The 26,266-nt window shown below is 32.6% G+C and overlaps 2 protein-coding genes across 2 annotated transcripts; one reads left to right on the plus strand and one right to left on the minus strand.

Annotated features, from left to right (window-relative positions):
* Positions 1–387: 387 nt before the first annotated feature.
* Positions 388–4,271, minus strand: LOC137932266 (uncharacterized). The gene is made up of 4 exons (XM_068775869.1): positions 3,199–4,271; positions 2,786–2,916; positions 2,130–2,266; positions 388–596 (listed from the first exon to the last, which is right to left on the minus strand). The coding sequence occupies exons 1-4, from the start codon at positions 4,138–4,140 to the stop codon at positions 388–390; spliced, it is 1,419 nt and encodes a 472-aa protein (XP_068631970.1). The 5' UTR covers positions 4,141–4,271.
* Positions 4,272–9,323: 5,052 nt separating this feature from the next.
* Positions 9,324–24,048, plus strand: LOC137932179 (sulfotransferase 1C4-like). The gene is made up of 8 exons (XM_068775773.1): positions 9,324–9,406; positions 15,939–16,023; positions 18,128–18,262; positions 19,494–19,593; positions 21,111–21,409; positions 22,425–22,519; positions 22,788–22,959; positions 23,910–24,048. Exons 2-8 carry the CDS (start codon positions 15,942–15,944, stop codon positions 24,029–24,031), a joined length of 1,005 nt encoding a protein of 334 aa, XP_068631874.1. The 5' UTR covers positions 9,324–9,406; positions 15,939–15,941; the 3' UTR covers positions 24,032–24,048.
* The last annotated feature ends 2,218 nt before the right edge of the window (positions 24,049–26,266 follow it).

The raw sequence follows: 26,266 nt of genomic DNA on the forward strand, positions 1-26,266 counted from the left end.
TCTATACTTCTGATAACTTAGTAAGAAGATTTTTTCTAGAACAAGAACTTGGTATGTCCACTATGCATATGGTATATTCCACGTTTATATTTACATTCTATTTTACATGGTTCAATCTGAAGGAATGTAAAATTTCTGTATTGTAGGATGTAAAGGATTTTATTTAATTAATATTCTTTATTGTATAAGTTAAAAAATATATCCATCGTTTCATAATGGTAAAGAAAAAAGTACAATGGGCGCACTAATCATATGAGGCAATCTCTTACACACAACCGTAGTATGAAAACAGTACAAAACATACATATACAAACATACATACAATATAGCCTATATACTTATGATAAAGACAATTTAAGTGTAATATGTGTGAATAAAATAATCATTTTAATCAAGAACCACTTTATTGTTAATCAAAAACGATGGTCGATCAATATTCAAGCAGTCGCGATGATCGTTTTTAAAACAGTGCTCTTCGATCAACACGTGGTCGTCTTCGCATTCGCAAATAAAACACCTATCCATAACATGACCGGTATCATTACATTTATATTTAGTATGCTCATGCATTTCTTGTGTTTCTTTTAATTCTGTAACTGTAATTCATTTTATTAACGTTTAAATAGGAACTAAGCATAAATACTTCTGAAGTAGCAAGATGTCAAATTTAGAAATATCGTGGAACAGGATAAACAGTTAAACATTTCGCCGAAAAATTGCGATTCGATCTCCAACTGTGAACCGGGTTTTCGATGTTCAGTTTTCATAGAAATTTCTAGAAAACTCTGAGCCTAATGAAAGATATGTTACCTTGTTAAAGTTGTAATTACGTAGACCGCTCCCTATCGATCTTATTTGAAATCTATGGAGAAGGCATTAGTCCAAAAAATTACTTGTTTTACATACATAAGAATTTAATGGAATCAGGCGTTATTTTGCAGAAGTCCATCCTAAGTAAGAAAAGGACCAATATTTAGCCACTTCCGCACATGCAGTGGTAGTCGTGCAACATTTGCGCATTTATCAGCGGGCTGGCGGGCGGTGCAATTTGTTGCACGACTACCACTGCATGTGCGGAAGTGGCTAAATATTGGTCCTTTTCTTACTTACATACAAATTTCAAAATTTACTACTTAAGTAAAAATATATTTGCGGCATTAGCTAAGAACTAAATATAATTATTTGTAATAAAAAGTTTTATAAGAATCTTAGGTGACTGGAGTGAAGGTATCAACAATAGGGGGGAAAAGATAAGTAACCACAGATACGCTGATCACACACACTGTTGGAGGCAACAGATTTAAATTTAAGAATTATTCCGGAGGGTGAGACGTTAAATTAAGATGGTTGACATAGTAATCAAAAGGACGAAGACCATAGTAATGTGTATCGATAAAGGAGGTCAGCTCTCACAGTCTTTCACACAGGCTCTCACGCAGCGCTTCTCGTAATAGAGAACGTAAGGGTGATCGTATATCTGATATCAATTATTAGCGATCAGGGCGGATGCGATAAAGAGATTCAGAAACGAATTCAAATAGCAAAGAATACGATGGGTAAATTGGCTAGCATATATCAAAATAGAGAACTCAATATTCTAAATCTTTTTATATTCAATCTGGTCAATCTGTACGATAGACCGAAGGAAGATCGACGCTTTTAAAATGTGGTACTGACGAAGCAAGCTGCAGATCTGTTCTCGATCAACTCGGTATAAAAGCCAGGTTCTCCGCTATCTGCTACAAGAAGATTCTTGGCTACTTCTACTACATAGCTTATAGGTTACCAAAGAGTCTAGATATGCTTATTCCCGAAGGAGCTGTAGAGGGAAAGAGACGAAGAGAGTGATTACCATCGCGATGAGCGGACTCTGTGCGAAGAGTGACGGATGACAGTGATGGACACGCTTAGAAAAGCTGGTCAATCAGACCTGTCAAGGTAACTTGACGAATTATCGAAAGGTTCTCCAGTAAGGCGTGACCTTCAGTAATGAAGATAAATGGCATTTTCCGTAATAGCAAGTAAAAATAAAGTAATTAATATATTACAACACAACCTTAGTTTATCTAATAGAGAAGTGTCATTTGGAAATTTGTTTATAAATAATTATATTGAATTTAAAATATTACCTGCAGTGTAATTTGTCCGCCTTGCAGCGGGTTCGTAATTCACGTTCGGATACGGCTGTTCACAGTACATATTCCTGGGAAGCGGACGACAGAAGTGCATTATATTTCCCATGTAAGGGCATATGCATAGTCTGCATCTAAAAACAATAAAACATTCAAAAGGAATTAAAAATTAAGTTGGTCACTATGCTTTATACTTATTATTTATAATTTATTCTAACAATCCAGAAAGAAATTGTAAGTACATACATTACGTATGTAACATTTAAAAATTATCATCATCAAAAATTGTAAGTAAACAATCATTTAGACCCTAAAAAATGTGAACAGTAAATAAGCAGGTTAAAATTTAAATCCTGTATTATTCCATTACAATCATTTATTTTTAATTTATGTTCATATTTTTAAGTTAAACATGTTTTTATACGATTATCTAGAGCTGTTTTATGTAATTCCAATTTGTATGATTTCGTGTTCTACTAAAAATTTTACTACACATTTCAGTTTTCTCACTATTTTATTTCGGCTTTCGCAGGATGTGTGAAAATTAAAACTAAGAGGTGCGATTTCGACGTCCTGTAACTTTGCCTGTGTGGTTTCTTATTTGCTTAAAAATAATTAAATAATAAGATGTTTTAAGTTAAAGTAAGTTTTACCTAACGATGTACTGGGACCCCGGCGTGCATTCCTTTTCAATAACATGACTATAGTTATATTTGTAGCAAGGCAGATCACGACGGATTCGAAAATGATGACTTTGTTCATCAGCCATACTATTTTGTAAGTCCTAGAAGATATTAATTAAATATATAGAAAATTAGTAACAAATTTATTCTTTATTTACTAGTTTTGTTAGTTTCTTTTATTGGCTATGAATGCAGAGCGCTCCCAAATGGTCCTTTATTTTTAAGTTCACGGACCCTTCCGCTCCGTGAACACAGCTCCGATGAAGCTGTAAAAGCCTTCGGACTAACAACACTTACATCAACAGAGAATAAGTAAGTGGTTGAGATGATATATTTATTTTTAACATCATTTAATCTCAAAGTTATATCAAGCGGAAACTCACAGTTGAAGACGGATGTTTTCTATCGTTGCATTGAGATGAATCACATTCAGCATACATTTTCAAACCCATATCTGGACAAACACATAATTTGCAGCCTACTATAAATTGCTCTCCGGGAAAGCAAAAGTCTAGACTTCTCTTAGTGTCGCCAGCCATTCGATCTTCTAATAAATTATCGGATAATTCAAAACTCGGCCAGGTCGTGACTTTAGCGCATGTGTTATTTGTACAGACTTTATCATTTTTATTTCCATTCGGTGGACATAAGCAAACGTTACACATTTCACTGAATAGCTGTCCAGGGAAACATGTATCTGTTCGTAAATAGCTTTTCTCGCATAGATTTTTCGTACATTTCGCAACATTTTTCAGCCCATCGCTGGGACAGTAACAAACGTTGCAGTCTACTTCATAATAATCCAAGGGCTCACAAGTGAATTTTACTGTATTTTTTATTTGATCCGTGTCCGAGCAGTAGTTCTTAGTACATGCTTTTTCCCTTGATAGTCCACTTTCTGGACAAATGCAAAAATTGCACTTTTCTTTGGATATCGATCCCGGAGTGCAGACTTCTGATAAGCTATCTGAGGTGAAAAGATTTGGACGCTTATGTGATTCCTGGATAGAGCGTTTTGCGTTACAGTCGTCGTATGTGCACCATTTTGGATCAATTTTACCTCTCTTAGTACAGTAACATGTGTTGCAATCAAAATCTATGAAAGTATTCGGTTGGCAAGACATATCTGCATTGTAGTTAATTCGACTGTCGGTCGAAGATCTGAATGGCTTAGTGTCGTTGAAAGATTTACAAAGTTTTAAATTCGAAGCTGCGCTGGCGCATATACAATATTTCCCTTCATCAAAATACACGAAGTTAGGCTTACATGATTTCGATGCTATAATTTTCAGATCAGACTTCTTTATAAGATTCTGAGTTTGCATACTCTCCGTTAATACTCTTTCAATAACTTTAAATTTACTTTGATAATTACACGCCTTCGAACAATATTTTCCATCCGTTGAACCGTTTTGTAGACAAAAACACTCGACGCAAACTGGAACAACTTCGTCTATATTACATTGTCCGCTAAAATTCGAGCTCATCAATTCTAAGTTAGTTGAACAGTTTGTTAATAAACAAGAGTCTTCATTGATTGTACTGTTAGAATTACAATCGCAGAATAAACATATAGGTTGTGTAAATGTATACGGTACGCATGTTTTTTTTATATTCCTCAAGGATACTAAATTTGAATTAGGCGAACTAAATTCACATGTATTATTCGTACAGATTTCGTCGTCTTGAATTCCTTTATGTGAACATTGGCAAACGTTGCAATTTCGTCTGTAATATGTTCCCGGTTTACATTTAAGATTTAGTTTCAATTGTGATGAACTTTGGCACACTTCGAAACAATTATCAATGAGAAATTTTCCTTCGTCCGAACATAAACATTGAAGACATGGAAATATATACATGACGTTTGGTATACAATTAGTGTCGTAGACTGAAGTGAACGATCTAGATTGTGGTTGTGAGTTCGACAGGCAAGAGGAATCCACTGAACATACCGCTTCGGAGGTTTCGCCTGACGGTGGACAGAAACATACACTGCAGTTAATTCGATAATACTTCAAAGGTATACACCAATTACCGATAGCACGTAATTCTTTCCTTGCTGATATTTTATTGGTGCAATAAACATCGGTGCAATGAAGTTCTCCTTCAATGCATTTGCATTGGTGGCAGCCGTGCCAGATAAGCTGGCCGTGTGAACAAGCGTGTCGACGATGGCTGTATTGGCAGTTTTTTTCCGACCAATGACCGAAAGCATTGCAATGGCAAAGACGACCGTTAACGAAGAATTGAGATTTCGGCACACAAGACTCTGTGATGACAACAATTTTTTTATTATATTAAATTGAAATTTATTTAAACTTTGAAAACTTATAAACTGTAATGACTTACTATAAACAGTTAATTCTTCCGATGTTGAAAATGTTAAAACTAAAAGTGCTGGTATTATAAACATTGTTTTTTAAACTCTAAAATGTGTAAATTAATATAAGAAACTATGATATAACTAGTTTTAAAACTAATATCAAAAACTGTAGTGTATTCAATAAACTTTTTATGTTAACTTCTTTTTATTTTCGCTGGTTCAAAATGGCGTAAAATTACAAACCGATATAATCTTTATTGTTAATGGAAAGTTCAATTCCTTTCGTATCACGTAACGAGTTAATAAGTTTATTACATCGATATCGTATAATGTATACGTTAATACTAATAAGAACTTTCAATATAGTTATCCCTCCTATAACACGATAATTTTATAACGCGATTTCATGTCATAAACACACTAATGTTATTAAGAATAAAATCATAATCTCATTCGATAATTGTAAAATACAATAAAATATTCTAAATTTCGTTTCTAGTGAAATAAAAAATTAAGAAATTATTTGATCGCTAGTTGATTGTAAAATAGCATAGTATATTTATTGGTATATTTAATAACATCTGTTAGATTTGATATAATTTTACAAAAATAAACTCAAAATTGTACATTCGTTATAACTTCCAATTAAGATTAAAAAAAAATTACATATCTTTTATATGTAGTTAAAAGACACGTATATTTTTCGGAGTATATGTAATTAAATGTTTTTTCATGGCAGAAAAAATGTCAGGGAAGATATGCACAAAGTTGATTTCTACTTTTTCGGTCACGAAATACGTTAACGTCTTAGAAAAAGATACGACAACCGAAAAAGAATGGACAGTGATCACGCGGCCGAAGCTAAATTCGTTAGTCCGATCAAGTCTGAACCATACTCGATACCACAGTAGCCAAAGCAATACACACCGCCAAAGACTGGCACATATGGTGTAACATAGTGCAACTCCAGCTTTCTAAAAAGGATCACGATCCTTAGAACTAAGTGTTACGACGAAAAGAAGATGAAAGATACAGCTGTAACAGGCATCTACCATGAAAAATAAAAATCAAATGTAATCCTATTACCAAATAAAAAGGATATATAACCAACGAAACAGTCATCCGCAGCGCAACAAAATGAAGCCTTAATTCATATTTAAAATGCAACTGAGCGCGATCCACCAAACAAACTGTGTACTGAACGAATACAGTTGTGAACCTATTCACAATTAATCCATTAAATTATTCACAGTTTAACTCTAGTTACAATTTTATTAAATAAATTCTAATTTATTACAATAAAATTGTACTATACGTACTTTTGTCTTGAATAATAATATAAAGACATTAAAAAAGGATTCAGAACTAGAAAAATTATACCGAGTATAACATTTTACATTGTAAATTGATAACACTATTACATTCACCGGACTCATACCAGAAAATGCAGACAATGTCTTATTGGAAAGTAATAATAAGTTAAGGATGCGTTTACATGAATACATGGTTTACAATCTTTCTCTTATATCTGTGTAAATACGGACAAAGTTCAAATGAATATATATATATATATACATCTACTTAGGATTTCGTGTTATTACTACCTCAAAACTATCCGGCTCTAGGAAGAATACCACATACAAAAATTGTTCTTTTTTCTGCGATTTGTGTATTTTTGAACTGTTGAAAAAATTATGTATGTCGGTATATTCAATAGTCTTTTTAGAAAAGAGTGAGGTCTGCTTTACCAACATACTAGTAAAATACTCTTGACAATTATTTTTTTTATCTATGGCAAAACATTGCTATCTTTTTCGCAAAGTCTTTCCTGCGACAGCTGCCTGCTCAGTCCTGCAATAGAGAATATATGTCCCCCTATCTCCTTTAGAAAGGAACACTGGAATTAGTCAAAATGTTTGACTAATATTTTTCTTAGCAAGATCAAAAAAGGTGTGTTAGGATGTGAATAAACTAAAAACGGTATTCCATAAAGCTATACTATAAACATATAAAGCTATTACGTCACTGAGGTGATCACACTGAAATACGCTTTTTACATTTTTTTTCTTTTGGATTGCGAGTGGCCAATGAATTTTAAAAACGACGACATTGCCATTTTTCTGGCATCATATGATTTGAAGACATGAATTTTGAAATATTCCTTCGTCCGAATAAAAGACGTCTAAGAATTTCAAAAATTCGACAAGTGGTACGAAGAAGTGTTTTAAAAATCTGTTTTTAAACAACAGACCTTACAGGTATAAAACATGGTCAGAATATTTTTTAACATAAAAAAACTTAGACAGGATTTTATGACATTACACCGATAAACGTAAATGTGTTCTTAATTTAAAAAAAAAGAATCTAGTGTCAAAAATCAACGCCGTACAAGCCGGGCTGGGGACAGCAGGTAATTATATAACTCTCGCATCGAGGAGTATATATTCCCCGAAGCGGTTCCGGCATATCAGAACGGGTCGTTTGTTGACAATATCTACTTTAAACAAAACACACGATTTTGGTGTATTACGGAGATAGCTAGAGGCATCTAAACTACGAAATCACTCGTGTCCTCAGCTAAACCATTATTTCGTTTCATCAACGTTAACGTATATTCCTCCACACTTAGATGCACATTGCTGGTCTGATCAATGTTATCTAAATGTGATATCATATCAAATAAGGAATGTATATAATATAAGAAATACTTCATACGAACGGTAATGACTTATTGGTTCATGATTCTGCGTGATCAGAAGTAAGGCAGAAAGCGTCTATATTGAATTTCCAGGTGCATCTATATGCTACACCTCGCACCATAGTTTGCAGATGTAAAATTAGCAACGTTAGTAGTATGATACCAGGTTAGTTTTGCACAGCTATTTTTATACTTCGATAGAAAGTACGAAAAAAATCTATTTGTAAGATAAATTAAGAAAATTCAAAGATCAATGGAAAAATTGCTAAATTTGCTACAAATGAGTTCTAATTAAATCATAAACTGACAGTGAAGCCAGCACTGGTCCCTTTAAGATTTTCTTCACTCCTACAGCAGAAGTAGATAAGAAGTTAAGGTTCTGTAAATGTCGATCGAGGTTCGATTCTGAGGACACGCTTTGTATGAATTATTTAACTAAACAACTAAAACATGTTATATTATTATTAGAATCTATATTCCACTGATATAAGCGTTCGTGCATTTGTTTCAACATTTGGGTCTAATATTTCCGAATAAAAAGTTTTGCTCACGTTTTTGCATGTTACAGTGTTCCTTCCCGTTGTCAGATTGATCTGAAATTTGGTACACATATTTAATTTAGGTGACAATAAAATATAATAAAATCAATAACATTATAAATCTAAGATGGCCGCCGATACAAAATGGCGGATTACATACTTTTCTTTAACCCACTCAATATGGGTATCAAATGAAAGGGCTACACTAGTAAAACACGATGATTATGTCAAAATTTAAAATTTAAGATGAACGCCGTTCCAATATGGCGGACTAGGTACATATTTTTCCACAACCACCACAATGTGGGTATCAAATAAAACCGTTTAACTTAAACGTTTTCTCTCTCTTGTCTTGTCTAAACATTCTTACAATGTCCAATTTTTAAAACTACGCTTCGTGCGACCACTACTTTATCCCTACTCCTTATTGCTATCAACAGGTCATACGCCAGTATGTAAGCGGTTGTTTCCCATATCTCCACATCAATGAATCTTGCGATTGCATCTTAAGTCTTATCCGTGTAATATACGCACGTGTTCGTGTGGTGCGATACTGCTACCACTTGATAAACACTGTTATACATTCTGTCATGTCTGTTGTTCGATGGACAACGATAACCGCCTGACTCTTTAGCCCCTGAGCCTCGTGGATGATGAGAGTGCTTGAACCTGTATCTGCACCGTAGCCTTTGCTGATGATAACTTGTTGCTTGGGGTGTTAGGTACAGGGTGTTTCTCTGTCCTAGAGTAAGGATACTTCCTTAAACGAATCTACAACCAGAACACGTAAATGACATTAAAAAGTAATTGTTTCTAATGCAACGACTTAACGACTTTTATTATTAGTGACGTGCAAGTAAATATTTTTATCGCATCACAGCCGTGGCAATGGCCTCATGTTTGTTATTAAACACGAAAACATTTATCGTATCTTCATTATCTACAACACAGGACACAGTCAATGTTAGTTTGATTCAAAAAGTGGTGCAGAGTGTATTTTTCACTGCGTTTTATTTCGATTAAATAATGTAAGTATTAATTTAAACATATATTAGTAGATAATGTGTGGATTTCATTGTCTTATTTAGATATTAATGTAAACATTATCAATGTAGTGTAAGTAATCCTTCATATGTATTACTGTACGAATGTATAATAAAGTCCCACGACATATCTTGGGCCTTCTTTCTCTTAGTTTTATACCCAAAGTTAAAAGCATATTGATACATGAATCTTATTATATTATAGTATTAATAAGATTTTAGTTGATCATGTTGAACATGTTTGATATTGTAATACATACATTTTAAATTGATGAATTTAATTGCCAATGTCTGGCTCTGTCTCAGCATTTTGTGTGATAGCATATTTATAATGTTAAAATAATCGACGACTGAAAAGTACATATTAATGTCTACTTGAATTAATATATTTTGAATTTTACATTATATTGATTGAAACAAAAATAAATATATTCTCTTTACTCTTCATTTAAACACTCTACCTCTTTCACGCACTAAAGTCATCAGCGAAACAGGTTTTGATCAACCGCGAAAGATTATTCATATATAAAAACACTTGGTTGAATCGACACATTTCGAATTAATCTATTGATAATGCCAACAATACTTTTATTATTTTAAAAGAACAGATTTCTTTTACTTACCTAACCAATATAAGAAAGACACTTATAAAAATTTATAACGTGTAATTTGGTAATGATAGTGATTTATTTTTGTAACTATATATGTATATATGTATATGTATATATGTGTGTATGTGTGTGTGTGTGTATAGTTTTATCTTTATACCATTTCATGAATGCCATGTCGGAACTGTAGTTTCAGTCGGCGTCGATAGGTGGCGCTAGTTGTTCGTAAATGTACATTAGTAACACTGCGCGGTACAATTGATATTAATCAAGAAGACTACAATGACACGACACATATATATGTACTTATATATATATATATATATATATATATATATATATATATATATATATATATATAAATACAAATATTTTTATATATTTATTTTTATATATACATATATATAAATATATATGTATTTTTCTCGTACTTTTGTTTAGGTCATGATAAAAACACTTTTAATGCTTTGTTTTAAATTTTAAAACTTTGATTTTCTGTAATTTGATCCTGCAATTATATAATCATCAAGGGCATTCGGTTATTTTTACTTTTAGCTTCATAAGTTAAATCGTAAAGAATAATGAAGAAAGTAAGTATTTCAAATACAATTAACTTTAATTAACAACCTCTATGACATTTTCTAACTTCTTCAGTTTGACATCATCATAGGAATATAATGTATTAAAAAAAAACTTTTGAAATGTAGAATAATCAAGGTAGCTATAGAAAACAAAGACAATTTTATTCGTTCATTATATATATATACTTTATAATATATTACAATATATATGTTATAAAGAAAGTCATAACTATTATCTAAAGTTAAATAAGAAAATAATTTGTAACAGCGGAGACAAACAAATGTAATAATAATAAGAAAAGTTAAAAAAATGTACAAAAATAAAAAAGAAAATAACAAAATTGTTATATTGTAAGAAGTACGGCGACGGATAGAAGGCGATGTATGAACAAAATGTAAATAAAAGTTATAAAGTGAATGATTTTGTGAACGATAGAAGAAGACAAAGGACGATTTCGTGAGCCAAGTCAATGTCATAGATTAAAATGATAGGAATCAGAGGCCCTCAAAAAAAGAATTATAAAAAACAATGTCCATCATGGGGTGATAACAATATCACGTTTCACGAACTCGAGCATTTAAAAAAACCGCCGATCAGCAAATGCTATATGGGCAGAGACAGTCCAGTCCAAAAAAATACAATATACGCGTTAAATACATAGAACTATTTATCATATTTCTCTAAAACATACTAGATGGCGCTTGTCAAAAAGCTTCATAGACGTGGTACTAATTTACCGAAGTTCTCTTTTAAACCACCCTATATGCTTGTAATACGTGCTCCACAAAATAAATAATTATTTGTCCCAAAAACTGTCTCTGTCTTCCTGGACCTTGAAGAGCAGTCTACCATCGTCATGTAATCGAAAAAACAAATACAAATATATACATGTATAAAAATAGTATATAATATCTCCAGGAGAAAAACAGGCGTGTGTGTATAAAACTGTAAGAAAAACTGTGATAAATACTCCTTTGATTACAACACACTAAAATGTCTCAAGTCGTATGATATCACTAAGACATCGAGTACTTTATTCATTTAATGACAGTCAATTATTATATATAAATAGATTTCAAGACTGAGTAATAATTATTTGATTACTAATACATTAACATTTCCCCGATACAAGTGGTTCATAGAGTGATGTTTAATCAAATGGAAATCACACACGGTATTAACGCATGACTCATTATACGTACTTACAAATAAAATATATTGTTTTATATTGACGATATCTCAATTGAACTATCAATATAAACACTTTTTGATTTAAATTGTCGATCATGTGACGCCATAGACGCGTTCAAAAACCAATCGGCCTTGAAAAATCTCGAATCGCAGACATTTAGATTTAGACAGTTAGAGTTCGTCTACCTCGAATCATTCTAGACCAGAGTTCCCCAAACTTTTTTGTGTCGTAGACCCCTTGCCATGTTTTTCCGTGTTGGGTAGACCACCTACTTACCTGATATTGATTTCTTGTAAATTTCTAACTGTAGTAAAGTTTAGTGTTAAAAACTTAAAGTAAAAACACATGTTAATTTATACATTTATTAATTGAATTTAAATTAAAACAACTCAAAATAAAATTTTGTATCTGTTTATATACGTATCATTAAATAAACATAAAATGAACTATAAATAAAATAACATAAGCAATAAGACAATATTTTCAGTGAAAATGAACCTGATGCTTTAATAATAAATTATCAACATTTGGAGTCAATTTTGTAAGGGTTAATCTTAAATCTCCTCGGCTAATGATGTCCAGTCTGTTTCTTTTTTTCGTTAGGAGATTGGTAACAGCGCTGAACCCCCTTTACACTAGGTATGGCGATGGAAAGGATATTAAAAATTTCCTCGCTGTTTTCCATAACACGGGATAAGTAACGGGTATGTTGTTTTGCAGCCAGAATTACTGATATAAAGTAAATAGGTACTATCAGTGTATGTGTTGAGATCCACTATCTTGGACCCCCATTTTCATTTCATGGACCCCCAAATTTTTTTTCGCTGACCCCTTGCTAATTGTCATAGACCCCTAGGGGTCGATATAAACCACTTTGGGAATCACTGTTCTAGACACAAGCGTTGTCGTTGTTTCTTCCGCCGAAAAAATCTCCCAGCGCTAACGCTTTCCAAAGTGTATACGATGTCGATGTTCGATCTTCTCAGGCACCGCAAATAAGAATAATTGAAGGGTATGATCGACGGGTGACAACACAAGCTTGGGTCCTTTTTAGGGTTTGAGGTGGTAAGGCACAGACGCCGACTAGAGTAAGACCTATTTTAAGGTAGCCAAGCTACCGGAGAAGCCTCGATTCGGGTCGATACATAAGATCTTATATATCTTCGATAGATCGCTTCATCGGACGCTCCATGGAAAAGCTAGGCTCAAGGACACAAGGAGACATCAACTTAGGTTATCACTTGCCCATTACGAAATACCGTGTTGTAATAAAATCTCCCGCTTTTACATCCACATTGTAACACTGACGATAAACGCTCGCTTAAAAAGATCGCGACCTTTAAGTTCGAGAACTTTATTCGACATCGACCACACACGGGCATACTAGCTGAGATTCCTTAATGTCGAATACCAAGGAGGTTGTTGACCGGAAATTGTGACGATCTAAGGAGGATATATATCAATAGGCGTCTATCTGATGACATGATGATAATGAAACTTTCTTGGCTCGGCGACCTTTTTTGTCGGTCTGTTACTTAATAAGCATAGTTTAAATACGTCGCGCAAGTCAGTAATCTGATCGGTTTGAAATTTTGGTCGTAGCCCTTCTCAGATCGCACGTTCTTCTGCATAGCTGCGATCTGTCATATTGTTTAAACTTCCGAAGCTGACGGGGCTCTTTAAGAATTTGTTTTATTTTATTTGCTTCATTGAACATTGTCAATGATTTGAGCTTATTTCTTTCTACTAATTAAATTTTTTATTGGAGTAAATTAACCCCTTTATTTTCCGCCTTAATTTGTATCACTGCTTTCCATTTACTTATTTATCTATAGTTCTTGACGGAAATATATATGTAATGATCGTTGAATGATCTGTTTGCGTATTACAAAATGATTAGCATTTATATATTTAAATCTATTCTATTTTTATGTGTTTAAATCTGTTACATTTTAGAATTATTAAGAAAAAAAATGACAAACTACAAAGAAAGAGGAATTCTTAAATAAGCAAAGTATTAGTGAAGGAAAGAATACACATTAGTTATGGGCAAACAAAATTTCTTAACGGACGGGCAACCATTTGAAACCAGTTCGACGTGAAAAAAAGTAATGGTTCTTATATTCAAGAGTCTATCAATTCTTTATTTAGAATTATTTAAGTTATAAATTCGATTTATTTAATGACGTAATAAGTAAAATAAAAGCCGATATATCTGTCTTAAGTATTTATTTGTGTACTATGGATCATATTATTATTCGGATCTAAGAGTTCACCACAAAACCATAATAAAATTTATTTTTATCACGTCTTTAACATGGAGGTCATTACTCTATATTTACTTACAACATCGAACCTTTCATCTTCCGGATTAAGTTATTTTTAGCTTCATTGTGTCCTTTCTGAGTACTTTAATAGTTTATGAAAGCTATCTATAAAGGAAGTTTTAAAACTCGTTTACGTCTAAAAATAACATTAACAAAATGTATATCGTATGCGCAGTGTTTTGTTCGCGATTGTACAGATCGAATGTGTCGACATCGTTGATTCGGTAAAAAAATATATTAATAAATATAAATCTTTTACAAATATATGTATAATATCAGGTATAAATTTTGCGTAGATTTTAGAGTAAAAACGTTGTGTACTGTGATACTTATTGCGCATTTATTGTCGACTGATTTGGTGAGCACTTTTTCCCTTGATTGTACTACCGATTCTGTTCGATTGCACCCTCGATTCTACTCGACTGTACCCTCGATTTCTGTCGATTGCACTCGTTAGTATTTCTGCTTTAAAATATAATACAATTCGCGAAAATTAAATGATGATAAGCTAGTAAAATAAATTAAATTCCATTTTTAAAATCAGGTTATTATAGATATATATGTGTATATACATGTATATAAATACGATATAGTCGAAATACAGAAATAATTAGAGATCAAACTAAAATTTTTAATAAATGATTTTTTTAAAACTTTACATCAAAATGCCTCCTGAGAATAATAACTGCAAATCGACGCCATTTCTTTAATTTTTACAACAAAAGGAGCAGGTGATAAACTCATCATGACGTGAATAAGAGATATAATAGAAATGGAAACAACGCCTTTCATAATGTACCTGCAATATAACAAATTGAAAACTTGGTGACAGATCTCTCATGTAAAAAGCAGTAAATAAAGAAGAATTTTTGTTCTTCTCCGCCTTCCTCCTCCTGCCTCCACATTCCAAGACCTGATTTCATTGTGAAATTATTCAGTTACTTTATTTCTTATTCAGTTATTTCACTATATTAATCGATATAAGTACGGCATAACTTTGTTATGTCAATGGAATAACCATGGAATATCAAGGAATGCCAATGGAATAATGGAATAGTCCAACAAATATGGGTTCTACACAACTTCATAGCTTTTTTTCCCTATAATATCAGTGACAACATAGTAAAACAGATTGTACATATGTTATTATTTGAAGTTTAATGTGATTTTCTTTTTTAATTATTTATTAAAGTTTATATATAAGTTATAATAATAATGGCCCCGGCTGTGTAAGTCTACAATAGGCAAACATATTTAATTTCATTTCTATGTTATACGAAACTAATGATATATATTATAGTTAACTGTTAACGTATCTATTTAAAATAATGTAGTAGAATACATTTAAAAATATAGTTAACTAGCTATGCCCAACGGCTTTGTCCACGTGAATATTAACAAATAAATATTTAGTCTACCTAGTTTTTTTTTCTTTTTTTAATTATGTAAGCCGGAGATGAATTTCTCAATTTACATAAATTATTATATCACTCACAACTCGAAATGTCACCATTCGTTCGCTGATTTCATTTCAATTCAAATCAACATGAACTATTATGACAATATATGAAATTCATTGGAATGAAAGTGGTGACATCTGTCAAAAAATTGGTCATGAGAACTTAGAAACAGGAAACTTAGCTAAAGATCTTGTTCCCTCTTCTTTTCTGAAACAAATGCATAGTTTACGATTCCGTGAAGAACATACAGACAAATTTATTTCTATTTATGAAGATTACTTCCATATCTATTTCGTATTTTAAATACTGTAAAAATATATTTTTTTAAATCAACGTCTCAAATTACAGATAATGGCGAAAGAACAAGAATTTCCATTCGTTATTAAAAATGTCACAGATGAAGAGGATGCTATAATTAAAAAATATTACAAAGGTAACCAACACTTTTTTACCAGTTTTTTATGATTATGATATTAAATTATATCTCTCAGCTTTTATTGAATTTCTTGAGTTGATCTATTTCTTTCTTAACGTTCTTTTATAATTATAAAAAGTAAAGATACTCTACAACCGTGTAATTTTTTTTTTAAATAACATAGTTCGGGAATAATTTCTCTAACTAGTGTATTGAAGATCGAGGACGAGTTATTATAGCCCAACGGTGGAGTACTGAGACTTGCGATCCTAGGTCGCAGGTTTGACATACAATCTTATATATATCACACTTTGTGTATTAATTATGAGTATGGACAGCAGCATCCTCTGCGTACCATAATACCGCACAGCGATCGCCTATTCGCCGGCCAAGCCAGATGATTATACTATATCCAAATACTTGTGTTTGGCACTGATCGGTGTAACAAAGCTCCTGAGGATGCCCCGTGGAGGAGTGAAACACGAGTAATTTAACGGTGGTAGTTGTGTAATTCGCATTGTTTGCCGCATGCGAAATCATCAGCCGCTGGCGGGCGGTGCACTTTGTTGCACGACTACCACTGCATGTGCGGAAGTGGCTAAATATTGGTCGTTTTCTTACTTATACTATATCCCTCCATAAATATATTAGGGAGAGACATATTCATTGTAGTGGGTGTCTATAGCCTGAAACGACGACTATGCTGTGGACGTTTGTAAAAGTAATAATAAACGGCGTGTTTTTTGCCCTTTGAATATGACGTCTGCCCAACCCACTCAAGAAGGTTTTATATTAATAACCATAAGCGAGCTCATTTCGATACTAGTTACTATCAAATGTAGTTTCTTTATGCATAAGTGATGACTATCAAAGCAGAACATATGCCGAAAGATATCTATGGGGGATATATATCATAATAGTGACGCATAACATACGACGTATGCAGAAGACGCTGCTGCCCTTTCTCCGAAAATTTGTTTATGATCCTCCTATGTAATTAATGCACAAAGGACGAATTACAAAAGATTGTAGTCGAGAATCGAACCCGTGACCAATGATCGCAGGTCTAAGTATTGTACCGCTGAGCTGAGAACAACTGCTCGTCAACTGTTGAAAAGCTAATTTAATATAAAACCAAATAAGAAATGATTTTACATTATAAATTTGTTATACAAAATAAAAATGTTTTATTACATTCTGAAATCCACTAGATAAGTTCAAAACTAATCGGTTTTTAAATAAAAAATCTTTCCGAAACGACATTGGTGATGTAATTACGCAGTTGAAACTCAATTATTTCTCCTTTAAATTTACGTCAAAGAGATTAATTAAACCTTCTTGGTCCTTGTAAGCGTTGTATATCTACAGAATGATTTGTTATAATGGTGAAAACTTTAAAGGAGTCAATGCGTAGCTCATTTATTAGGAAAAAGTTTTAATGCTTTCGCACCGATTTTCAATCATTCAGTATAAAATGATCATTACGTATATTTTAGTTTTTTTTTTTATTGAAATGAGACAGGCAAAGAACGTATGAACAATAATTACTTTTAATGTGTAGTAATATCTATTTTGAGAACGTAATTTTATTAATATATTATTGTGGAAGTCGTATATACACTGATGTAATGTCTGAATGAATAATAGGTGTAAGATTTTGTGGGCGAGCGTAGCCGACGGGCGAACTTAGTGTGCCGAATTAGTGCAGCGAGCACATGCACGCACCGGTGACGCGGGCGCAGACCTTTTGTTACTTTTGTTTCTTTTGTTTCTTTTATTTCTTTTGCGCCTTTGTTCTATTGCCCGCTTTCACTCGGTCGCAGAGCACATTGCGCCCCAGAGTCCTACGACGAATGCACGTCCTTTTAGCTCGCACTCAAGCGCTAATAAAAATTTGTTCGTGTGTTAAATAAATTGATAAAGTGTTACAAATATCTTTTAATAAGATACTAACTCTTTATTATGTTTATGTTATATATTATTTCTAAAATCGTTATCTTGTGACCATTTTGCCAATTGACAATAAATAAACTATGCTTCTTTACAACTTTGAGGCACGATTTCCTTGTATATAAAATCTCGTCAAACATTTTCATAAATGTTCTCTTTCTTTTTTTTTCAGGATATATACGTCCATTCGTCCGGATAGGGCCAAATGGATACCTCTGGCCTGCCGGATATGGGGACCATGCAGCTGAAATTTATAACTTAGAGGTCCGACCAGATGATATATGGGTCGCAAGCTATTCGAGATCAGGTATGTGAGTTATTAAAAATAAAATGAGTATTTAAAATATTTATACTTATTTCTCACTTTTCTATAATGTATTTGCAAGACAGTAGATGATTAGTAATAATGAGGTAAAGACACGTTTACATGATGGCAAATTTATCAGTCTGAATCTATAGTTTGCTCAAAGCAGACGCGTTCTTGCGTATGGACTCAGATTTATTTAATTATATCAAATATGTAACGATAGTAAAACGAAAAATCATTGCAATTGATAATAATGTGTTGATACTTATATATATTTTTATAAAAGACCCAGAAACTAACAGTGGAAGGTTGATGATATTTATAAATTTTAATGATATTTATTTTTAAACAAATACTAATGCTAGGCCACATTTGCAGAAGGCCATGTAAATTCATATCAGTGAACCTATCTATTTCCATCATATAAATGCAAAATCTTATCGTAAGATAACGTCAGTATAAAGTGACGATTGCGTGAGATTTTGTTATAAGATTGGACTTTGGTATTGAACTTTAATATTATGTTTCTAATACACTAAGTTATATAACATGATTCTTATTTAAATCTAGTTCGACAAGCTTCTTGCTGTAAAAAATTGTTTGCATGTTGCAGTCTAAAAGAAAAAAAAACTTCATTATAATTGCTTTTATGTATTAATTAGATGTCTGAACAGGCAAAAACTCCAAATATAATAAATAATAAAAAATAATTAATACATATATATATATATACAAGAGGCGATTTTATCGCTGTAGATGAGCTCTACCAGACAAACTTTGGATTGATACAAGAGACATGAAGGAGAGGGCAGCTTAGGGTATTCATACATACATCTCTATCCACACATACATATTTACATGGACATATTTACGTGTAAAATGTATTACATAAATACGAATAAATAATAAATGCTACACAATACCATATTTTAGAGACCAAGAAAGTGTTCTTTTACCATATTTTTAAATGCTGACAGTGATTTAGCGTATAGGAATAGGAAAATTTAGTTATGAAAATGGTGATACTTACCTTACCTTTTTCTTATTTCAACAGAATTTTTATCGTGTTTGGTAAGGAAAATGGATATTTCTCTTAGCGATACATTTGACGACAAATATTACTATTTTGTTTACATATATTAATTATGAAATACACTGAAATACATTATAGTATCATAAATTAATATTGCATTATTTAACTTTTTTGATGATAAAATACATCAATTTACAGGTACTACATGGCTTCAAGAACTGGTGTGGTTGGTGATGAATGATCTAGACTTTGCAACCGCTTCTTCCGTTTCCATTTCTAAACGTTACGCTTTTATCGAGTAAGTATTTATTTATCTGTACCATAAATAAATGTGTCAAAAAATTTTACCACAAAATATATTTTACACAATTTTCTCTGACAGTTGTTACTAATTTAAATCAATATTTGATTTAAATAACAATATTTAAGTATTTTTACAGATATATAACAAGGTTTTTATATCTTAAAGATCCTTTTACAGACAAAAAAAGAAACCATTTTTTTATTACTAATTTTTAAGATCACTTTACAAATTAAGCAATAATTATTCTACGTAATTTTGTTTTTCTTTATTATATGTTATGATATAACAACGATCAGTTGATATTAACTGTTGATTGATCTACGCTATGGTTATAGGTTTTAACCAAAAAGTTTTAATTTTAGTTAGAACCTTACGTAAATTACGTGAAACAAATATGACGTAAAAACACCAAACATTACAACTTACGAAATCGACATTAATTCCCGATGCTAGTTGATTCGATATAAAGTAATAAAACTCAGAACTTATACCAAATTTTAAATATACTGATGCAAATGTATGCTAAATAGATATTTTTTCATTTATTTTAAATTAAAACTAATTATTGTTTATGATTAACGTAAAATGTACTGAAATAATTTATGTAGGATTCCCACACTTATCATTTATTTTCTTCTTTTATGTCGCTGACAATTGTACTATTAAGTTATAAAATGTTTTACAGCTATATCTTTTCAAGTTGAGAAATATAATTTTAATTATACAGATAAAAACAGTATGTATGTTACCACAATACAACTGATGTATTAATAATGTATATATACTTATCTATTACCCATCATGTGTGAGTGTTTGTGTGCGTTCGTGTAAAATTCGTTTGAATTTACTATTTACAGTACTGTTATAGATTTCTTCTATGTGTTTTTTAATCGTCTTTTAAATTTTTGTAATTGAAACAGAGCTGAGTTCTTTAAACATTCATAATTATTTAAACTTCTCATATATCGGAATATAATGCCAATTTTGAATACCGCGATAGTAGATGACTTTACAATAAGTCCGGTTTCAGCTAAAATTAAGAACAGGCTCTCTACAATATATCACCAACGAGTCCAAAGCACTTTTGTTCGCAATCTCTACAAACAACAAGATATGTTCGATAAACTACTGGCTGTATGACGGTGAAAGACCAAGTGGACGATCACCTACCTGATCATGATAAAATCAGGTCAATAACTGGACTAAGTAAGAAAAGACCAATATTTAGCCACTTCCGCACATGCACTGGTAGTCGTGCAAAAAAGTACACCGCCCGCCAGTCCGCTGATAAATGCGTATGCGGCAAACAATGCAACTCACACAACCGCCACCGCCAAATTACTCAACACTTGTTTTACCCCTTCACGGGACTCTCGATCACTAATGCTCCGTGCAAAGTAAAGGAGAGGATTGAACAGAAAGAGTTTGTCATCTATTCTTTCAAGACCTTTAGAAATAAAGAGATGACAGTAGGAGAAGAAGGTATTAATGATGTATTTTGAATGTTACAGATATCCAACCCTGGCGTCTGAGATTAAAAAAGACACGTCAAGTTCACCACACGGAAAAGCGAAAGCAACTGAAGAAGACTATAGAACATTACCTCGTCTACCCTCACCGAGATTCGTCAAAACGCACACGCCGCTGTCTCTTCTTCCGCCAAAATTAATTGACACTGCAAAAGTGTTCTACATAGCCAGAGATCCCCGCGACGTAACTGTCTCATATCACTTTATGCACATTATGTTTAGGTACTTCGACCAAAGCGTCCAGTTCAAAGAGTCTTGGGAGCTGTTCAAAAAGAACTTAAGTAAGATATAATTCCTATTTTAAGTCATCTGGTTTTAGATAATTAGTTATCTGTGTAAAAGTTTTAAACGCGTAAATGTACAAGTTCATTTTCTGTCAATCAAGGTATGGTACACTGTATTTTAAATCAATGGTTTCAGAGATAATAAATAACGTAATAATAATATAGTAAGAAAAATCGTTGTCGTAATTCGGAATATTTTATTATTATTATTAATGCTTTGTCCCTGCATACTTTATAATTAATATGTATGTGCATAAATTTGACCCAAAAATTTTTGGCCAGCCGCATTCCGCAATAGAAAAAGTAAATGAATATCACATATTTTAGAGTGATCATACAGGGTGGTTGGAAATAGGTGTAAAAGTTTAAAAACTTTATGTTGACAGATAAGACACACACACTTTAAATTTTTTATACCTATAAACGATCGTACTGTGTTTTTATCTGCAAGTATAATAACAGAAAACAAATAATTTTGAAATAACTTATTTAATTTATCTAGATTTTAAATACTAAATACAGATTAAGATGGAGCATTTAGAAATCAGGGTCCCATTGATTAATAAAAATTAAAGATTAAAGAGACAAATAATATAAGGAAAGAAAGAACAAATTATTACACAAGTCAATAAAAGTGCTTTGTTTATCTGTATTAATTAATTTTGTGTATGTGTGCGCATGTGCATGATTTTAAATACATAATTTGTCTTAATTTCTAACTAATAATTTTTCAATAGCGATATATAAAACCGTCGTTGTTAAATCAATAAGACAAAAAATTGCGTTGAAAGTTAAAAATTATTTAAAATTTGCAGCTTTGAACTTCGAACATTTGACAATAAATATTACGTGTTTGATAGCTCAAGCGCTGCAAATCTATATTTTTATTTATATATGTATAATATTTACTATTGAAATACGACAGGCTAATTACTTCTAGTAATAAATCTGTCGGGACAGTGAGTAGGCAATAACAAAAGATACAAAACAATTAAATAAAACCTAATTTCAGTATTCCACACCCCGCTGGAGGAACAAGTAAGAGAAGCATGGGAACTACGCGATCACCCCAACATGATGTTTCTATTATATGAAGAAATGAAAAAAGTTAGTATCATTTGAAAAAATGAATGAGATAATGGAATAAAAAGTTCATTTTAAGTTCACGCACCTTTCCACTCTGTGGAGTCAGATCCGATGAAGCTGTAAAAGCCTTAGGGCTAACAGCATCAGATTCAACCGAAACCAAGTAGATTCATTGCATCAAAGCAAGAGGCGATATTCCATAAATAATATAGAAGCTATTCATATAATATATAGACAACATTTGATAAATTGCTAAACCTTATTATTTAATTGTCAATGCTTGCTTTAGGATCTTCCAGGCGTTATTGACAAGGTATGCTCATTTTTGGGCAAAGAGTATACAGCTGAGCAGAAAGAAAAGTTGAATGAATATCTTCAATTTGAGAACATGAACAGGAAGTCACCGTTTCAATCATCGGGACCTGATAACAAGGATTCCGAATTAAAATTCATGCGGAAAGGTAAGTAATTAACAATCAATCTTTGGTGAATTAGATGTAATTAAAAAACTTTTAACAAAGTTCACTGTTAGATCTTGAATTTAGGACGTGATCGTAAAGAATGGATTTATACGGCAATCGTAAGATAAACTAGAGAATCTTTGGAACATAAATCTATAAGATATTGAGACGTCATTTCTCGACATTCTGAGGATTCATCGTGTATGCGCCGGGTTATATAGTAAAGAGAAGGTTCTACATGGCTATATTCGAATACTGTTAGCCTTTCCGGCTTTTACAGCTTCTTTGGACTCAGGGCTAATAACTTAAAAATCTACGTCATGTTCGTGGGTTGACGTATTGTTTTGTCTAATTGATACCTACTCGGTTTTCGAAGAAAGGTATGATTCTTTTCTCCGAAGACAATTTAGCTGAATCGATATCAGAGTTGGGAAAGAGTCGATTGGAGTTGCCGGTGAGTGTGGCACTTTAAAGCCGTGTAAACCGCGTGGACTGATAACCTGAGTAGCAAGTTAAAGGAGGCAGGCTAATTTGCAATGCATTAGTGTTAAACTTCACAGACTAGATTCCTCTTCCTACGTAACCAAATTTTAAATGTTGAATAATTGTTCAAATTTAGATTTATTCTCTAATCAATACATGTGGAATGGAACGTAAGAGCATGCGTGAATAGAAATGTCAGATGGTACAAGCGAGAGGCGTGTAAGAGGAAGGGAGACAGACGACGTTTGAACGACGAAGGAAGCGTGCGCAGTTTAGGTTAGGAGTTCTTTTTAAAATAAATATTTGTGCCCCACGAAGGACTTTAAATTCAATCCCGATTACCACATACATATAGCTATACAAAGAAAACTAATTAAACCAATGATTTTTTTTTTGTATTTGATTATTTATAGTTCATAAAATTCTCTGTATTTATTACCACAGATTAACAATAATTAAATTTTCAGGTAAAAATGGCAACTGGGTCCAATACTTCGACGATGAAATGAAGAAAGAGGCAGAGGAATACATGAATAAATATTTAGCATGCACAAAATTACAATTTCCACAGATTGATAACGATATGTAATTTAAATTAAAAATAATAATGTTGTTGGTTTAAATAAAGATTTCAATAAAATTTACACTTTTTAAGTAGTATTTTTATTTATACATAAACATATCTCTTACAGACATAGTATAAGTAATGGCACATATATATATATATATATATATATATATATATATAGAACCGATTATGAAACCGTTGTAACGTGCCTTGGAAAAGCGCGGCGAGGAGAGGGTCTAGAAAATAGGAGCATGAGATACAAGCGTTACAGGCATGCATACCTAAAGCGCAATTCTTTGGTTTTGGTAACCTTTGTGCATGATCCAAGAGGTCTACGGATTAAAAATTTACGTTAGGTGACCGTATCCTTTACATCGAAGACGCACGAAGGAGGGTTATACCCGTGTAGGTGCAAAGTGTAGTGAATGAGGTGTAGTGTAAGTTGTGTGAAGCAAGGACTACTCGGCGGTCGAGAGCGACACGGGCCTTGCCTGACCGCCCTCCCTTATGTCATGAGTATAAATGTGATGAATGTTCAATGCATCATGCCCGACGGGGTCCCGACGTGATGATCAGAAACAAGCCTTTATAAAATACGTTATTCGTTAACCAAAAATCTGAAATATATTATCTACCTTTCGCAACAGACTTGATAATGCCAGAAGTCATTTTTATTTATTTTTTTATTTCTAATTGTCTTCAATCCCCTGCTGCCTAATGGTAGAGACCTTTTATGTAGGGGAAAATGAGTTATTATTTTAAATAAAAAAATTCTAATTTTCTTACTTTACAATATCCCTAGTATTATATTTATTACTTCTAATTAGACGGTCTTTTATTTATCGTCATTTTAATTACAGTTAGTTATATCATACATTTAAGGTTAGTTTATTATTCTCCTTATTTCTACCTTACTCTTTTATATCACATCAAATTTATAATTACTAATTTATTTTATTCTTATTTTTAAGTGCATGGCGTCTGTTATAAAATAGATGCCTTCGATTAAAATTCTCGTCTATTTTTCTAACTTGCTACCCGTCCATTGATATTTCCATTAAAATTCTTCTACATGTGTGCGGGTGGGCCATCTATTATAGGTGGCATTTACCAGAAGTTAAATGCCTAATCTGTTCCAATAAATAATAAGTTCATGCGACATAAGAACGATCACTTTATTTATTGACTAAATGTGAAGGTTAAGATTCTGAAGTAACTACGGATCAAGCGCTACCCAGGACGTTTGCCCACAATGTGGACAAACCTTGTTAAGGTAGTCAAAAAACCTAGGATCCAGGCCGCTTCCAACCGGCCCCCTTGGAATTCTATGTCCTGGGCCAATGTCCAGCGGTGGACGTCATATATTTGATATGATGATGAATCGATCGAGCTGATCGTCTCGAGTATCCTTAAAAAACAATGATAGAAGCGTGACAGCTTGCGGTAGGGTACTATCTCAGAAATCAATCCAGTCACTTCATGGAATGTTGACCTAAGCCACTCAACAGCTTGTCAGACTATAAACAGAGGCTGCTGAGGAAGGACAATTGACTTCACCACCTGGCCATTTAAAACCTGGTGAAGTTACATTCTGAGATACTGACAACGCAATTTTTGTAAACACGACTTTTAAAATGTTTTATCTATACACTACTTTTAGATAAAAATTATATATTCCTTTAGTTAAGTTTTCTTGAAATTAAATTGAATTTTAAGGTCATTCCATAATTAACATTCGCATGAGCACAACGCAAACTAATTTTCTAGCACTCGCTCCGAACTGACTTCCTGAAGCCACTCAAAACTTAAGTCATTGTACAAGTTTATTTCGTTTCTCGTTTGCAATTAACATGTACCTTATTAGAACTAAATAAGATCGACTCTCTATCTATCGGAATGTAAACTTAATGTTGTTTTTAGTCAACGAATCCCACTTTTCCGGAAGTTTGTCGGAAGGCTTATAAACTGAAATGACTTATTAGGTTATATCGATCAGAAACTATCTCGCATTAAGTGGACTAAGGTTGCAAAGCTCTTTGTATTTATAATTAAGTACGATCGACTCTTTCAACTGAGGTCAATGGTATTTTAAAGCCTTTAAGATTAAATTGTAGCAATTCACTGCAAGACATCACCGCAGAAACCTGCGCAGCTGCACTCGTGTCCGGCTGGATAGTCCGATTTGGGTGTCCCGCGCGAGTGACTACCGACCAAGGCCGCCAATTTGAGGGCCACCTCTTCAAGGCTCTTACTACC

The sequence above is a fragment of the Battus philenor genome, unplaced genomic scaffold (genome assembly GCF_028537555.1).
Source record: "Battus philenor isolate CCGP_79_NKW_IND1 unplaced genomic scaffold, ilBatPhil1.0.hap1 SCAF_9, whole genome shotgun sequence".
In the NCBI taxonomy this organism is placed as follows: Eukaryota; Metazoa; Arthropoda; class Insecta; order Lepidoptera; family Papilionidae; genus Battus; species Battus philenor.

Coding starts and splice junctions, on each gene's coding strand:
- LOC137932266 (XM_068775869.1), bottom strand. CDS start 4,140: ATGCAAACTCAGAATCTTATAAAGAAGTCTGATCTGAAAATTATAGCA. Junction 2,917..3,198: donor GAAAACATCCGTCTTCAACT/GTGAGTTTCCGC, acceptor AATATCTTCTAG/GACTTACAAAATAGTATGGC. Junction 597..2,129: donor GCGGACAAATTACACTGCAG/GTAATATTTTAA, acceptor AATGAATTACAG/TTACAGAATTAAAAGAAACA.
- LOC137932179 (XM_068775773.1), top strand. CDS start 15,942: ATGGCGAAAGAACAAGAATTTCCATTCGTTATTAAAAATGTCACAGAT. Junction 22,520..22,787: donor TATATGAAGAAATGAAAAAA/GTTAGTATCATT, acceptor TGCTTGCTTTAG/GATCTTCCAGGCGTTATTGA. Junction 22,960..23,909: donor ATTAAAATTCATGCGGAAAG/GTAAGTAATTAA, acceptor TTAAATTTTCAG/GTAAAAATGGCAACTGGGTC.